The sequence below is a fragment of the Somniosus microcephalus genome, chromosome 26 (genome assembly GCF_052327205.1).
Source record: "Somniosus microcephalus isolate GS21.2 chromosome 26, FLI_Smic_1.0, whole genome shotgun sequence".
NCBI classification, from domain to species: Eukaryota; Metazoa; Chordata; class Chondrichthyes; order Squaliformes; family Somniosidae; genus Somniosus; species Somniosus microcephalus.
Window position 1 is genome coordinate 34,190,934 of NC_141012.1, and position 17,720 is coordinate 34,208,653.

General features: G+C 45.9%; 1 protein-coding gene and 1 long non-coding RNA gene across 9 annotated transcripts in view; one reads left to right on the top strand and one right to left on the bottom strand.

Annotated features, from left to right (window-relative positions):
- Positions 1–11,237, top strand: part of LOC147100393 (uncharacterized) — a 68,215-nt gene extending 56,978 nt beyond the window's left edge. Inside the window, exon 3 of the long non-coding RNA XR_015073727.1 lies at positions 10,964–11,237. This is a non-coding gene — a long non-coding RNA (uncharacterized LOC147100393). The remainder of the gene's footprint in view (positions 1–10,963) is intronic.
- LOC147100392 (opioid-binding protein/cell adhesion molecule-like) overlaps positions 1–17,720 on the bottom strand; it is a 1,212,876-nt gene that overhangs the window by 735,549 nt on the left and 459,607 nt on the right. For all 8 annotated transcript variants that reach the window (XM_085968055.1, XM_085968060.1, XM_085968058.1 and 5 more), the window contains exon 2: positions 11,004–11,236. In XM_085968055.1, coding sequence (XP_085824181.1) covers positions 11,004–11,236 — 233 coding nt within the window. The remainder of the gene's footprint in view (positions 1–11,003; positions 11,237–17,720) is intronic.

Consider the following 17,720-nt stretch of genomic DNA (forward strand, 5'->3'; position numbering starts at 1 on the left):
ATAAAAATAGATAAAGGGGAGGTGCTAGACAGGCTGGTGGTAATTAAAGTGATTAAATCACCCGGTCCGGATGGGATGCATCCTAAGTTGTTGAGGGAAGTAAGGGTAGAAATTGTGGAGGTGCTGGCCACAATCTTCCGTAGATACAGGGGTGGTGCCATAGGACTGGAGGATTGCAAATGTTACACCCTTGTTCAAAAAAAAGGGGAGAAGGATAAACCCAGCAACTGCAGGCCAGCCAGGTTAATGTCGGTGGTGGGGAAGCATTTAGAAACAATAACCCCGGAGGAAATTAACAGCCACTTGGAAAGGAATGGACTAGGAAGGGAATGGCCTAGGAAAGGAATGGACTAGGAAAGGAATGGACTAGGAAGGGAATGGACTAGGAAAGGAATGGACTAGGAAAGGAATGGACTAGGAAGGGAATGGCCTAGGAAAGGAATGGACTAGGAAAGGAATGGCCTAGGAAAGGAATGGACTAGGAAAGGAATGGACTAATAAAGGATTGGTTAAGGGAAAATCATGTTTGACTAACTTGATTGAGTTTGATGAGGTACCAGAGAGGGTGGATGAGGGCAGTGCAGTTGACGTTGTGTATATGGACTTTCAAAAGGCGTTCGATAAAGTACCACATACTATAGTTGTTCGCAAAATTGAAGCCCAAGGGATAAAACGGGCAGTAGCAGCACGGATACAAAATTGGCTAAGGGATAGAAAACAGAGAGTTGTGGTGAATGGCTGTTTTTCAGACTGGAGGGAGGTATACAGTGGCATTCTGCAAGGTTCAGAACTAGGACCACTGCTGTTTTTGACTTATATGAATGACTTGGACTTGGGGGTACAGGGCACAATTTCAAAATTTGCAGATGACACAGAACTTGGAAGTCTAGTAAACAGTGAGGAAGATAGTAATAGACTCCAAGGAGACATAGACAGGCTGGTGGAATGGGTGGACACATGGCAGATGAAATTCACCGCAGAGAAGTGTGAGGTGATACATTTTGGTAGGAAGAATGAGTAGAGACCATACACACTAAATGGTACAATTTTAAAGGGGTCCAAGAACAGAGACACCTGGGGATGATTGTGCACAAATCTTTGAAGGTGGCAGGGCAGGTTAATAAAGTATACGGGATCCTGGGCTTTATAAATAGAGGCAGAGAGTACAAAAACCAGGGAGTTATGCTAAACCTAAAGCAGATACTAGTTCAGCCCCAGCTGGAGTACAATGTCCAATTCTGGGCACCACAAATTAGGAAGGACATGAAGGCTTTGGAGAAAGTGCAGATGAGATTTACTAGAATGGTTCCAGGGATGAGGGATTACAGTTATGTGGATAGAGTGGAGAAGCTGGGGTTGTTCTTCTTGGAGCAGAGAAGGTTCAGAGAAGATTTGACAGAGGTGTTTAAAATCACGATGGATTTAGATCGAGTAAGTAAAGAGAAACTGTTTCCAATGGCTGAAGGGTCAATAACGAGAGCGCACAGATTTAAGGTGACTGGCAAAAAAAACAAAGATGACATGAGGAAGAACTTTTTTACGTGGCGAGTGGTTAGGATTTGGAATGCACTGCCTGATAGTAGCCTTCAAAAGGGAATTGGATAAATACTTGAAGGAGAAAAAATTGCAGGATATGGGGAAAGAGCGGTGAATTGAACTAACTGGATTGCTCTTCGAAAGAGCCGGCGCAGACTCGATGGGCCGAATGGCTTCCTTGTGTGCTGTACTATTCTATGATTTTATGTTGACATGGTTGATGTAAGAAAACTACTAGGCACTTGGTCTGAGTATTAAACAAGGCTTTAATCAACTGTTTTTCAACATGGAGATCTAGTTGTGTCCTTCACTAGTTCCTGTTAAAGAATGTCCTGAGCAAGCTGGGCCCATGCCCGAGTATTTACACTCTCCCTGGACAGTGCCACCAGCAGGCTGCCCAATATTACTTCATAAGTCATTTCCACATGAATGACAAGGTTCATGTCAATGGTCTCTGCTTCAATTACTAACTCTAGTACAGGAAACTCTTGTTTAAACGGCACCTAAATATCCGGAATTCTCTATTAACCGGCAAAATTCATACTCCGAAAACACCTCAATAACCGGAAATGTTGCCAAGTCCGAGTCTGAGTCTCCCGCGGTGGCCGTGTTAGTCAGTGGGGGTAGTTCTCCAAACTGCCACTACTCGGCTTCTTGGCACTGTCGGAAGTCCGAACACCTCAATAACAGGAGTCTGACTCTTTGTTTGTTAAAAATAGCCTCGGTAGATAACCCTCTCCGTCATCCGGAATTTTTAATCAACCGGCACCATCCCGGTCCCGTCGGTGCCGGATACCAGAGAGTTTCCTGTGGTGCACTGCACAGCCTCACAACCCTCTATGCAAAAAAGATGCCCCTGCACGCCAAGCAGTGTACAGGCATATGTGTACGGTATGACCCCTCAGTCACTGAAAAAAGCCCGTTTCTGCCAACCGTAGGTGTCAGCATTAGTTTTGTGGTAGCACGCTTGCCTCTGAGTCAGAGGTCATGGGTTCAAGCCCCACTCCACAGAGTTGAGTACATAACCCAAACTGACACTTCACTGGAGTGCTGCATAGTCAGAGGTGCATTCTCTCAGAAGAGACGTTAAATACAAGACTCCTCTGCCCTCTCAGGTGGACATAAAAGATACCACGGCACTATTTAAATTAGAGCTGGGAGTTCCCCTGGTGTCCTCACCAATATTTATCTCTCGACCAGCATCGATAAAACAGGCAATCTGATCATTTCTCTCATTGGTGTGTGTGATACCTTGCAGTACGGCAATTGGCTGCCACTTTCCCTACAGTACAGTGACTACACTTCATTGGCTGTAAAAGCTTTGAGATGCCCTGAGATTTCTTTATAAATGCAAGTCTTTCTATTCTCTGTTCCATTCCTTCATAATTTTAACCACCTCTATCAAAGCAACCCATAATCTCGTGTCTTAATGAAAACTGCCCCAATTTTACAAGTCTTACTTTGTATTTGTGTTTCCTTATACCAGTGAACCTCCACTGTACCTTCTCTATTGCCTCAATATCCTTCTTATAGTGTGGATCCCAAAACTGCAAACAGAACTACAACTGTGGTCTTAATAAGGTTTTATATAGACTCCCACAGGGAAAGAAGGGAAAATGGCATCCGCTACAGTAGTTATGCCACTGTGGTTTGGCTTATAGCACAGGAGGTGGAGGATCGAGTACGACTGGTATTTGGTGTGTCAGGTAGTACACAGTGGTGTCGGTCCTGTAGTTGATGCAGGAAGCTAGTGACACAATGGCTGCGATTTTCCCATTGGAGGCGGGTTGGGTGCGGGTCAGGTGGTCGCCGGTCCCGATCCCGCCTCCGCTGTCAGGTGGGAAAAAGTTGTGATTTTCCCCTAATTGGCCAATTCATTCCGGGCGTGTGCGTTCCTCTGGCCCAATTAGTCTTTTGGGACTGAAACTCGCCTCTGCTGACGTCACTTATCTAGCTGCATTTAAGGGCTCCAAACAGCCTTGGTTCATTTTATGCCTCTCTTTTTGATGATTTACAACTCTGTTACTTTCTGCTGCTATAAAGATGTCCAGCTCAAGGTCCAAGGCCTCCCCGAGGTTCGATGATGACTCCCTCTATGCTCTGGTGGAGGGAGTAAGAGCTCACAGGGAGGTGCTCTTCCCCTCACGTGGGAGGAAAAATCCTCCCCAACAAACAAAGGCTGTGTGGCTCCAACTCGCAAGGGATGTGAGCTCTAGGTCGGTGTGCAGCAGAACCTGGCTGCAGTGCCGTAAGAGGTTCAATGACCTTGGCTGGTTAGGAAAACTGAGTATACCATCACCTTGACCCTCATTCTGCTCCCCTTCTCCTCTATCATTGACTCTGCATTGTCAACCTACTCCTACACATCCCACTGTACATTTACATCCCTTGTACCCTTAACCATCCCTCTCTCTCTATGGTCACAATCACTTCACTATTCGACTATGCCGCCCTCACACTCCCGATCACAGTTATGCAAAGACAACAACTAACAGCACACAGGGAGGGCCCTTGGTCTTGCCACCTCACTCCATCTTTGTTTCCTTCTAAGCATCTATGCTCTGGATTCTCTACACTCACTCCGTCATTCTCACTCAAACTCTTGTCTCCAAGTAGCCATCCGCAAAGTTGGTTTGGCAGATTGAAGAGCGGAGGCACACTAGACTGCCGCAGGATGAACGAGTCACGGCAACTGCCAGGGTACTTGGCGCAAACATGCAAAATGTCCTTCTTGTGGTTACACATCAGCTGCACGTTGAGAGAGTGGAAGCCCTTGCAGTTGACAAAAAGAGCTGGGTTGTGACGAGTGCCCTAAGGGCCACATGTGTGCAATCTATAACACTCTGCACCCTTGGCAAGCCTGCCGTATTTGCAAACCCAACCGCACGTGCGGTTACACTTGGCTTGATCCGTCGAGAAGTGGATGTAATTGTGCGCCTTTGCAAAGAGGGCATTGGTAACCTGCGTGATGCAAGTGTGTGCGGCCGACTGGGAGATGCCGTTGATGTCTGCTGATGATCCCTGGAAGGAGCCTGAAGCAAAAAAGTTGAGTGTGGTGGTGACTTTTTCAGCCACTGGTAAGGGGTGTCCACCCGCTCCTCTGGGCACCAGGTGTTGGTGCAGCATTGCGCAGATGTCACCGACTGCCTCTTGCAAAAGTCTCAGCCTCCTTTGGCACTGCTGCTCAGTCATGTTGAGGAAGCTCATCCTCAGCCTGTAAACCCTGTTTTGGGGGTATCTCCTGCGGCGACGTGCTTCCCTGCGCTGGCGTCTTCTGCCCTGTGCAGCATCAGGTGGGTGAGCAGCAGGTTGGCGCTCCTGTTGTTGGTGCTGCTGTTGTTCCTGGTTCTGCTGCTGCCGCGGCTGCTCTTCCTCCAAATCTGAGCTCCAGGATGAAAGGAAATAAATGGTTCCCATGCTGCTGGAAGTAGATACCTCAGTTGAGGAAGCGCTCAGTCAATGTGGGGAGATGGTTTTCCCAGGAGGTCACAGTGGAGATGAACCTCAGCTTCACCACTTCCAAAATCAGTAGACCTGCAAAAAGTTCTCCAAGACCTGAAAAACAAAGTTCTGCCACCTGCGACTGATCCTTGTTGAAAGCTCCGTTTTTATGGTGGAGCTGCAGCTGTTAGGAAGCCAGCCACTTGTAAACCCGACAGGCTTAGCTGGCGTGTTTCAGGAGAGACGTGCAGCACACTGGAAACGTGGCAAAATTTGAAAGGCATCTCAAAATCGGATTATAGAGGTAGTTAAGTGGTTGTTAAGTGCCTTAAGGGCCTATCCCGCCGCTTGGAGGCAGGACCGAAACAGAGTCTACAAGCCCACCTTTGGGAAAGTTGTGCGGAGGTGGGTTGACGGCGGGATCGGAACTCGCCGTCATTTTTTGCGCTTCCCACCAGACCCTCCTCCAAACCCACACCAAGCGCCGGCAAAATCCAGTCCAATAGGTCTGTTATCTGAGGCACATACACAACCACCTGGAAAAATCACAGACTCATAGAATGGTTACAGCACAGAAGGAGACCATTCAGCCTGTCGAGCCCGTGGCGGCTCTCTGGAAGAGCACTTCAACCAGTCTCACTCCCCCGCCCTTTTCCCGTAGCCCTGCAAATTCTTTTCCTTCAGGTACTTATCCAATTCTCTTATCCAATTCCAATTCCCAAATTGCAGAAGCTGACTAACAACTGCAAAAACTCTGACCCAACCCCCACTTCTCTGCAAATGAACGGAATACCTCAGGGTTGTTACGGGTTGCTCGCAAAGCCACGTGGGTGCAATCAATGGTGCCCTGCACCATAGGGAAGCCTGCTATCTTGGCAAAGCCACATGCACGCTCATCGTACTTCTCTCTGGTCATAGGGAAGGAAATGTAGTCCCTTCTCCTTCTGTAGAGAGCCTATGTGACCTCCTGGATGCAGCAATGGATGGACAGCTGCAAAATGTTAGATATGTCTCCTGCTGCAGACTGGAAGGATCCGCTGGCATAGAAATTGAGAGCAACGGTGACCTTGACTGCCATTGAGAGAGACATGGTGGCCTGATCTGAGGCTCGAGGTCTGGCTGCAGGAGGTGGCAGAGCTCTGTGACCACCCCCTTGGTGAAGTGGAGCCTTATAAGACACTGCTCCTCAGTTAAATTTATGTCGGAGAAGTGCTCCCAGAATATCCTGGGAGGGTATGGCCTCTTGTTGACAGCCCTATTGGCCCTCCTCCCTCTGGTTACATCTTCCAATCTTTGTCTCTGCCTCTGATGCCTCCGACATTGATGCTGGAGGGCGAGTCGAGTGCCAGCACAGCCCCTATTAACGTATCCAAGTGTAGGAGTTCAAAACCTCAGCACAATGAAACTGACAAATTTTTAGCAGCCAGACGCTCCTGAAAGTAATAAACATTTACCTCACTGAAAATGGCTGTTTCACTATGTCAAACTGAGAAGGCAGCATTGATTGGCGACTAAAATGAAACCGGATGTTGATCCCTTTAAATACCGCTCCGACAGCAGCATCCGACTGCATCACGCCTCCTCTTCCTGCCGTTGTTCACACCAGGCGCTAAGGCAGGGGGCGGCAGTCAATTTTGCAACTGCGTTCCACACACTTTGATGTCACGATCTAGCAGCTGGTAAAGGCGTAGGCGCTAAATATTACTGGCAGCTCTAAATCCCGGGTGAATGTCGCGTGCGGCGTTGGATTCACCCCGCTCCGCCGCAAACCCATTAGCGCCCCGTTAGCGCCTCCTCCAGGCACTAATGGTAGGTACTAACATGCCAAATTTCTCCCCCAGAATATAAATAAGGGAAAAACACATTGACACTAGCTTTTCCAACAGAGCAACCAGACTGTCATGTACCTAAAGTTAACCTCAAGTCCATCTCCCACATCCAACTCCCCTTTCTTCCCTCACCGCCCCCAGCTCAGATGCACTCCACACCCACTCCTGAAACTAGTTTCCAGCAACACTGTTCTCTACCCAATTGCCTAACTATTCATATAGAATCACTCTCTCCTCCTCCAACCTTTCCATTTCATACTGACAATCTTCTCCCTTCTGCTCCACAATTAAACCTGGCGCCATTCTCCTCCTCCAACCCAGTTAAGCTAGTACAGGAAACTTTCGTTTAACCGGAGGTTAAATGTCCGGAAAGCTCTATCTACCGGCAAAATTCAGGAGCCGTTTCCTATAAGTTTTTTTACTTCTCATTGCTTTTTTTTTCCAGTCAGGCTCTGCAAGGTCTAGCTGAAGCTGTTGCTTAGCTACAGAGACGCTTTTAAGCTGCGGCCGACTGTTTTGAAGCTGTTGCTAAGCAACAGGGTTTGTTGATTCACACGGAGCTCAAAAGCTCCGTATGCTTTAACATTAGCGCTGGTTTCTACGGCAGTTTTGATGGTACGGCACCAGCTCGGTCCCGTCAGTGCCGGATACCAGAAAGTTTCCTGTACTCTTCTTCCACTCCCCGGTTCAAGCTGACACTTTTCTCCCCCGCAACCCCTTTAAGTTGATGCTGGCTCTCGCCCTCCCCACTCCTGCTCATTTAATGTTGGCTCTCTTTCCATGCCCACCACAAACCACTGCTCCCACGTTTTCCTTTCACTCCCAGTTTCTGCCTCCTTTTCTTTCTCCTTTCTTACCATCCATTTCTCCCTCCACTGGTCCCCTAACTGCCATCATTCCCTCTCCCCTTCATTGCTATCAATTTTTCTTCTTCAATTGCCTTCCATTTGCTCACTTAATTTTCCATCGCCACCTAGCCGCACTCTGACCTGACTCCGGCAGCTGATACATCAGCCTGATTCTTTTTCTCCTCTCAAGAAAACTCCTAGTGCTAACAACAGGGATTTTGGCTTCTGTATATTGTAGGTGGAGACTCTTGTTCTTGTGAGAATTCCTGCCTATAGCATTCAGAGGAAACAATCCCTTCTCTCAGTGCTGAAAGCAGCACGGAAAAGAAAGAAAGCACAATGGCAACCTGACTTGTGTAGGAACGAAATAAAAACAGAAAATGCCAGAAATACTCAGCCGGTCGGGCAGCATCTATGGAGAGAGAAACAGAGTTAAAGTTTCAGGTGGATGAACTTTCGTCAGAACTCTGGTTCTCTCTCCATAGATGCTGTCTGACCTGCTGAGTATTGCCAGCATTTTCTGTTTTTATTTCAGATTACCAGCGTCTGCAGTATTTTGCTTTTGTATTTGTGTAGTAACGAATTGGAAGGTGAGGGGTACAATTCCGTGTTACTTTTTTGAGCAAATGCTGACATGCTGGGGGTGATTTTCCCTCAGATGCCGGGAAGGAGGCGGGACTGCAACTTTCGGGGTTGTAGTCCCGCCTCCATCGAGATGCGGCCAATCCATGTGATTTTAACTTGATTGACCTTGTTGAGCGGGCTCAGCAGGCCAATTAAGGGCCACCCGGCAACAGGTGATGTCACAGATTGAAATTTCATCTGTCAAGATGTTTTGACAGATGAAATATCAGCGTTTCACAGCTGTTTGAAGCAGTCAAACACTGACAGTCTTACTTCTAACCTGAGTCCTTCTACACAGACTCAGTTAGAAATCTCTCCAGCACAGAAAGCTGCAGGCTGTCACTTTTGACAGTTCGCAGCTGTTCTGCTTTCTGTGCTGGTGAGATGATGGACTCCCGAAACCTAGAGGAAGGAAGGCTAAAAAGGTAAGTACAGCTAATTTAAACTTCTTTACACACTTTAGACACACCAAACACACTTACCTTTGCACTCATGCACCCATCACTCACCTGAACACTGACATCTCGACCCCTCCAAGTCCTTCAACCCGACGGCCCGACTCCTCTAACCTGGCGTGGTTTGGAGCCGTCGGGACTCCCACAGTTCAAGATTAAAATTAGGGATTAGGCTAAAAACTGCCTGTTAACCACCAGTTAACAGACAGTTAATTGTCACTAATCCCTTCCTGCCTCGGGTAGGCGGGTCCCAGTGCGGGGCGGGTTTTGGGCGGGATGGTGTCGGGGCCCCCGAATTCGGGGCTTCAACCCTCCGTACGCCTCCAATCCCGACTCCATGGGTCAGTTAAAATCGAGGCCGCTGTGTCCCCAAAATGCTTATTGCTAGCATGAAACTCTTGCGTTTGGGTGCAGCAGCTAAGGCCCAGGCTTTGCAGAAAATGTGTATTTGATGCAGTATATTTGGAGCAGGAATAGTTTTTATTTTTACTGAATCCTGTACCTCTGTCAGTATATGTGCAGCATCAAGTCTGCTCTTTGTTGTCTGAAACTACCATGGATCAAAGTGAGGCAGCAGAATACTTGGAGACAATTTTCAAAAACTAGAATCATCTTGTGCACAATTTTTCTCAGCAATGTGAAAATGTAGAGTGATGTCTTCAGCTTATTATGAACACAGCAGGCTCTAAAATTACTGCCTAGTTAGCTATGAGTGACCCAGCGTGTAAAGCTATAGATGTTCCATCTTAAGATTCGTCTAAATCAATAGCCATCAGCATTTTGAAATGAAACTCAGATTAGATACCATTTTTTCATTTTTTTTTGTATATATAACACTCAATGTAATATCCTGAAGTCTTCAGAAAATCATACAGGAATTGCCTAAGTGGATTATATATATTTTATTATCCTCTTCTACCCAAGGCCAATACTGATCTGCCCCCAAAATGAATTAATCCTATCTTTACTAGGATGTCATACATTTCAGCTAGTTTGTTAAAAGTAGATCTCTCTAAAACTCCACAAAAAAGTTCAGAACATCTTAAACTGAGAATGAATAACTTTCAATGATCACAGGACTACAATCTAATTGAGGGATTCAAATAATGACAGTCTTGGAGGGCAAAACCCAAGTGATTGATGGCCATCAGTTAAACCCTTTAGATTACAAACTTGTGGTCACTCTGGGTACTGGTTAATATTTATTGACCAGTACCCAGAGTGACCACAAGTCACTATATAAACTGAATATCGCAGTGCAACGGCACGGCACGCTGCGGTACTGCAGGCCTTCCTCCCACTGTTAAGGGGGAGGTGCCTGCAACAGCGCGAACCCCGATCGCGAGTGCCGGCAAACGAGCCCGGCACCAAGGAGAAGTACCGGGCTCTCGGGAAACAGCCGGCAATGCCGCGGGGGGGGCGGGGGTGTTAGGAGGCCGGGGACGGAGGTGCTGGCAGGCAGCCGCCCGCACCTCCACCTTAACTTGCACCACTGCCGGCACAGTAAGGCCCCGTGAACCGGGCGCGGGTAGCGAACGGCGCAACTGCGGCGTTCGCTACCAAATATCGCGAACGGGGCGCGAATGGGGCGCTGCCATCGGTGGCGGCGCAGCGCAAAAGACTAACGCCACCATTATCGCCCCAACTCAATATCGAGGGAGGCGCAGGCAGTGGCGCTACAGCCACTGCCTGCCACTTTAGGCGCTAACAAGTGGCGCTACTTACCCAATTTCTCCCCCATTCTCTTTTCAGTCTTGTGTCTGGCTTTAGTTAATGCTGTTTATGCACCATTCGTGGCCATCAGTACAGGTACTGACTGTCAGTAGGCTCCATATCCTTCATACACGATGACAATTATACAGGACGATTGACAACTTACAAAGCTATTACTAAAAAATTAGAGAAGTTCTATATACTGCAAATGACTTAATAACCTAACAAAAACATTTTAAAGTTGCATTCCTATGAAATAAAGATTCTGAATAATATTGGTATCTTCTTACTGATAAGAATTAAAAATTGTTTGAATTTACTTGCTCAGTGCAGGAGAGACGTTAAGAAAAAATTGATTTGCGAGGAAATGGCAAATTATTATACTTATTAAAAGGAAAACTATTTCGGTGCTGAATTACTGAATCAATTGTAGGACTCTTTTAACTCTTAGAAATGGGATAATTGTTGTTGCATTTTCTTAAAGTTTTAATGCTACACTGTTTTTCTTTCTACTCAGTTGTATTAAACGGTCACGAGTAACTACAATTGGACCATACCTTGTACTATTACGTGCACCCGAGATGTCCTGGGATGGTTGTGAGTTTGAACTGAGCATGTGTAAGGGCCTTCATCATACACATCCACGCCCACTATCTGAATGCTGTATTCTGTTTTGCTGTTCGTCACGATAACCACCCGAGGGTCTAGTGACCACTTATCCTTCCCTGCGTAGAGTATGCTGGAGCGATTCAGCCATGCCACTCGTGTCACTCCACTGTCAATCGTGCACCTGAAGTGAGACCAGACAAGAAAAGCAGACGTCAGAATCTGAAAACATCAGAACAATAAAAACAAAACGCCATTTATACCACCTTTTATCATCTCCCAAATGATTACAATGACAGCATAAGGAACACTATTATGGAGCAATACAAGGCCACGAGCTGAGTTGTTTGGTTTCTCCAATGTATTGTGTCACTATAGTCATCAGAAGGATGTTTCAGGGGTGGCAAAAGTGTATCACCATGAATTATAAATTATTTTTAACCAGTGGAGAAGTATCACTGCTGAATTAGGTAATGGGTTTGAAAGATGGCTGCAAACAAGGCCGTTAGCCTCACCCTTACTTTTACAGTAAATTCTGGCACAATGTTACATGTAAAGACCCTTCTTCAAAACTGAAAAATAAGGTGGATGGGGTATTAATTGATGTGCCAAATAACTGCCTGAATCCGTGAAGTTAAAGCTTAGAACTGAAGGCTTTTATTAAGTAAGAACATGGCATCAAGTTAACACAGTTCATCACCGACCCAGCCCTTGGTAGAACGTTCCAGAAGAGGGGCGGGGCTAGGGAGGAGCATTAGTGGTTACCCCAGTGGAACATTCCAGACATTACAAGTACAACAACAACAACAACAATACAAATGCCAGAACACAGTTATTTCATCACATTAATAGAATCAGGAAAGGGAGGAGAATCATGAGTGGAAATGGTGTAACAGATCATCTCGGACAAGTAATGGACAAAAGTATTAAAATTCTGACTAAATAAACAGGATACAAATGAACAGCATTTAAAAAGGAATAAAACTGCGGGGGGGGGCGGAGAGATGAGACAAAAAAAGTGCAAAAAGTACAAAAAGAAGTAAAATGACCTATAAAGTGCTCAAAATAGAAAACAGGAGATGGTTAAATGGTAGAAATATATTACCATGAGAAAATAGCAGGCATAATGATAGGAATCAAAGACATTAAAGACAGTTACAAGGCACGGAGAATGCGTGAAAAGCTGAGGTGGTGTAGGATGAGGCAGATAAAAATGGAAGCATGAAAAACTGACAAAGTGGAGCAACTGGTTAATGGTTAAGGTTATGGTGTCAATGATTGAGTGCATTACTATTGAATAACACTCTCGATATTAGGCATCTCGATTTTCAGCCAAAACTCTTAGAGGCATGGTAAGGCTCATTTTGAAAGACAAAATGTTGGGCTAAGTAACATTAACTGGCAAGCATTTGAGCACAAAATTAAACTCAATGGTGTAGATTTTGACTTTGTACGATAGTGTAAAACGGGTGACAGCGGGTTGTCAGCCCGTTTTGCATCTCTTCCGATTTCATATTAAAGCATATTGAAGCTTTAAGGTGCTGTGCCACAAAGCTATCTCTATTTGCTATTATCCTTCTCACCCAATATTCATGCTATCTCTTAATCCTTAAAATGTTGTATCAATAACATTGTTAACTTTAAATTTTTTACATTTTTATATTTCAAGCACCTGACCTGAAAAGTAATTATATGGTTCTTGTGTTTTGAATTGGTTACTGAATTTACCAATCAGGAATGAAAGAATGAAGCTTTTGTTTCAGTCTTCTTCATCTTGCATTCCCTTCCCAACTTTGAAAGATCCATCTCGATTAGTTTAGGGCCTGTGCAGTATTAAGCACATGTTTGTTCTTATTTTTTCACGGAAGATTTAGAGCTGTTTCTATTAGGATCTGATAGATAGAAGGTTTCAAACTAGTGGAACTTCTGCTGAAACAACTAAAGTCCCTTGAGTGGTCCTAATCAAGTGCCTACAACAGCAATTAGTTTTCTCCACATTTTAACTGTTCTGTCAGAGCTCGTTTGTTGTTAAACTTGTCAAGATTTAATTAAGTCTAGCACATGTTCCTCACAACCTTTCTTAAATCTAGCGGACTCTTGTAGCATTGCACCCAGCATTGTTCCTGGACTCAATACCTTCCAAATCCATGGAGGTCAATGGACTTGATGGGGATGTCAGCGACAACCCTCTACAGCATCAGACAAATGGCCGATACTCTACAAGAATTGTGACTGAAGCCACACTACATAAGCTGTTGGAACTTAAGCTACACCTCCATTGTTAAGCCAAGAGCACAATAGGTGCATCTCAACGTTCAGGGAAGCTAGGCATGTGCTTCTCTTGCCTGTGGAACGCTCTTCCAAACAGCGTCATTGTTGGTAATGTTGTTCCTTAAGATCAAACATTCAAACACTTAAGCTCTTTCTATATTAGTGTAATCGTGGTGTTTCAGCATTGGTGCCCAAAGTGCGGGTCTTAGGTAGCCTATGACAACCCCAACGTAAACCGGTCAGATTCATTAAGGCTGCTGAGGAAGCCCCATTACTACATCCGAATATCAACCAGCAAGTTAATTTACTTGGCTGCCTGTCCAAATGAGTTCAGCAGGTTATATTGAGACTGCAACGCACTCTCTTGAGACCCACAGTTTTGGAATGGGAAGTGCAAAAACCCCTTTGAACCAATATAAAAACAGTTGAAGTTAATAGTCACATATTGGTCTAGGGGCTACTGAAGTACATATCAGACTATAGCAAATTTGTCACTTGCCTATTAGTAACACAGCAACATTTTTGTGTTCCCAACAATCCACGGGGTGTAACTTGCAATATAACTACCCTCCATTTTAGTTGTCTACAGCTATATTCTTAGGCCACCTAACATACAAAAACCAACTTGAGCAGTAAATAGATTCAAGGTGATGCCCACTTTGTTTTCACAGTGAGAAGCCGTACATGGTTTTTTTACCAATAAAAATGAACTGCACCATTTTTCTGCAAGTCAAAGGGGTCACTCAGCATTCACTGGTGTTCCATCAGAAAAAAACTGCAACTAATTTAATTTTCTATTTTTCCATTAAGCCTTGTCCCTAAACAAATTCACAATTTCAGTCAGTATAGCTTTTGCTGAATAATTGTCTAATTCAATACCACCGAGGAATTCATTTTCCATAGCCAACCATCCACAAACACAATTCCATTCTCAATTATATCTTTAAAGCCATCAGGCATTACTGCAATATAATCCACTTGTTTAAGCTGCTTTATATGTTGCTTGCTAAAAAAAAACTGCACTCGTGTTCCTGACTACCCTATGCTTACGTCACGGTATTATTTCCACCTTAATGCCCATATGTTTTGTTCTTGTGGCATTTTTTTTTAAACAGGCTTCTTTTGTTCCATGCATGATTTTGTAGAGTAATCACAGAATCATACAGTACAAAGTACTCACAAAATCATTCGGCCCATCCAGCCTGTGCTAGCTCTTTGAATGAGCTCTCCAATTAGCCCCACGCTCCTGCTCTTTCCATATAGCTCTGCAAATTTCTCCTTTTCAAGTATAAATCCAATTCCCTTTTGAACATACTCCTGTGTTTCCTACTTTTTAATCAATAATCTGATAGCAATTACGAATTAAAATGTTGACAAAATGTATTACAGTTTGGTAACTTTTTGCCCCTCAAAGACAAAGTCTGGATCCTTTGAAGTACAGGATAGAAGTGACAAGAGTTGCATCAAGTTTCACATCATTGTTCATCTTTTTCCACAAGTAGCTCCACTTTTATCAGTTCTTTTTAATCATGTCTATGGCTGAGAGCAGTGCTTTGCCCTGATTTTCAAAGAGCACTCAGTTAAGAACATAAGAAATAATAGCAGGAGTCCGCCATACGGCCCCTCGAGCCTGCTCCGCCATTCAATAAGATCATGGCTGATCATCGACCTCAACTCCACTTTCCCGCCTGAGCTCCATATCCCTTGATTCCCCTAGAGTCCAAAAATCTATCTATCTCAGCCTTGAATATACTCAAAGACTCAGCATTCACAGCCCTCTGGGGCAAAGAATTCCAAAGATTCACAACCCTCCGAGTGAAGAAATTCCTCCTCATCTCAGTCTTAAATGGGCTACCCCTTATCCTGAGACTATGCCCCCTGATTCTGGACACTCCAGCCAGGGGAAACAACCTCTCAGCATCTACCCTGTCAATCCCCTTCAGAATCTTGTATGTTTCAATGAGATCACCTCTCATTCTTCTAAACTCCAGAGAGTATAGGCCCAATCTACACAATCTCTCATCATAGGACAGCCCTCTCATCCCAGGAATAAATCTAGTGAACCTTCGTTGCACTGCCTCCAAGGTAAATATATCCTTCCTTAGATAAGGAGACCAAAACTTTGCACAGTACTCCAGGATAACAACAGAAAACGCTGGAAAAACTCAGCAGGCCAGGCAGCATCCGTGGAGAGAGAAACAGAGTTAACGTTTCAGGTCGAAGACCTTTCGTCAGAACTGGAAAAAAGCAGGAAATGGAAAGCAAGGTTAGGGGCTGGGAAAAGGGGGAGGGGATGAAAGAACAAAAGGGAAGGTCAGTGATAGGATAGAAAGCAGGAGAGATTAAGAGACATTGAGAGACATTAAGAGATATTCAAGGCAAGAGGTGGTAATGGGACAGGTTAAGGAATAAAGGATGAAGTGTGAATTGCGCTGGCAAATTGAAGGACAGCTGCCATGTGGGAGGGAAGAACAAAAGGCCAAACAAAAAGTTTGGATAAATTTTTTTTAAATATATATATATATGTGATAGGGGCTGAGGTTATGATCTGAAATTGTTGAACTCTGTGTTGAGTCCAGAGGGTTGTAGAGTGCCTAATCGAAAGATGAGGTGCTGTTCCTCGAGCTTACGCTGAGCTTCCGTGGAACAATGCAAGAGGCCGAGGACGGTGAGGTCTGAGTGGGAATGGAGCGGTGAATTAAAGTGACAGGCCACCGGGAGCTCGGGATCCCCCTTACAGACTGAACGGAGGTGTCCCGCAAAGTGGGCACCCAATCTGCATTTGGTCTCCCCAATGTAGAGGAGGCCACATCGTGAGCAGCGAATACAGTATACTAAATTGCAAGAAGTACAAGTAAATCGCTGTTTCACCTGGAAGGGGTGTTTGGGGCCCTGGACAGCGGGAAGGGGGAGGTATAAGGGCATGTGTTGCATCTCCTGCGCTTGCACGGGAAGGTGCCAGGCAAAGGGGAAGGGGTGCTGGGGGTGGTAGAGGAGTGGATCAGGTTGTCGCGGAGGGAGCGGTCCCTACGGAATGCTGAAATGGGAGGTGAGGGGAAGATGTGTTTGGTGGCGGGATCACGCTGGATGTGGCGGAAATGGCGGAGGATGATCCGTTGAATGTGGAGTCTGGTGGGGTGAAAGGTGAGGACAAGGGGAACTCTATCATGGTTCCGGGAGGGAGGGGCAGGGGCGAGGGCAGAAGTGCGGGAGATAGAACGGACATTGTCGAGGGCCGTGTCAACCATGGTTGAGGAGAAAGGAAGACATGTCGGAAGCACTGGTATGGAAGGTGGCATCGTCGGAGCAGATGCGGCGGAGATGGAGAAACTGGGAGAACGGAATAGAGTCCTTACAGGAGGCGGGGTGGGAGGAAATGTAGTCCAGGTAGCTGTGGGAGTCAGTGGGCTTGTAGTGAATGTTTGTCAATAACCTATCCCCAGAGATGGAGACGGAAAAGTCGAGGAAGGGAAGGGAAGAGTCGGAGATGGACCATGTGAAAGTGAGGGAAGGGTGGAAATTGGAAGCAAAGTGAATGAAATTTTCTAGTTCAGGGCAAGAGCAGGAGACGGCACCGATACAGTCATCAATGTGTCGGAAAAAGAGGTGAGGGAGGGGACCTGAGTAGGACTGGAACAAAGAAGTTCTCCAGTACTCCAGGTGTGGTCTCACCAAGGCCCTGTACAATTGTAGCAACACTTCCTTACTCTTATACTCCAACCCCCTTGCAATAAAGGCCAACATGCCATTTGCCTTCCTTATTGCTTGCTGTACCTGCATGCTAGATTTCTGCGTTTCTTGCACGAGGACACCCAAATCTCTCTGAACACCAACATTTGAAAGTTTCTCACCATTTAAAAGATATTGGGGGAGAAATTCGGTATCGCCCCATTTGGGGCACAATTATTAGCGCCTGGCGCTAATTATCACCTCCGACTGCAAATTTGGCTTTTATCGCCCCTGGAGGTGATTGGAGCACTAAATCAGGCACTACACAACTCTCTGAAGGCGCTAAGGCCGAGGAGCGAGGCGCTACCTCAGAGGGCGGGTGCAGCGCAGGTGCTGTCAGTTAGCGATTGAACACAGACACACTGGCACCGGCCAGTTCTTAAAGGGGAGGGTCGATCTTGCTCTGCAGCCACACCCTGCTCACTGGAGCCTTGAATCTCGGCCTGGAGAGACCTGTGGCTAAATCTAGCAGCCAGACACTATGGAAAGGGCCAGGGAGCGAGCACAGCGCTTCTGCGAGCGGGCTTTGGAGGCTCTGGTTCACGGGGTGGAGCGCAGAAGATCCATTCTGTACCCAGAGAGTGGCAGGAGGCCTTTGCCACGCGAGTACAGAAGAGTGTGGAGGGAGGTGGCTCAAAGCGTTTTCTCAAGCAGCATGGTGCCTAGGA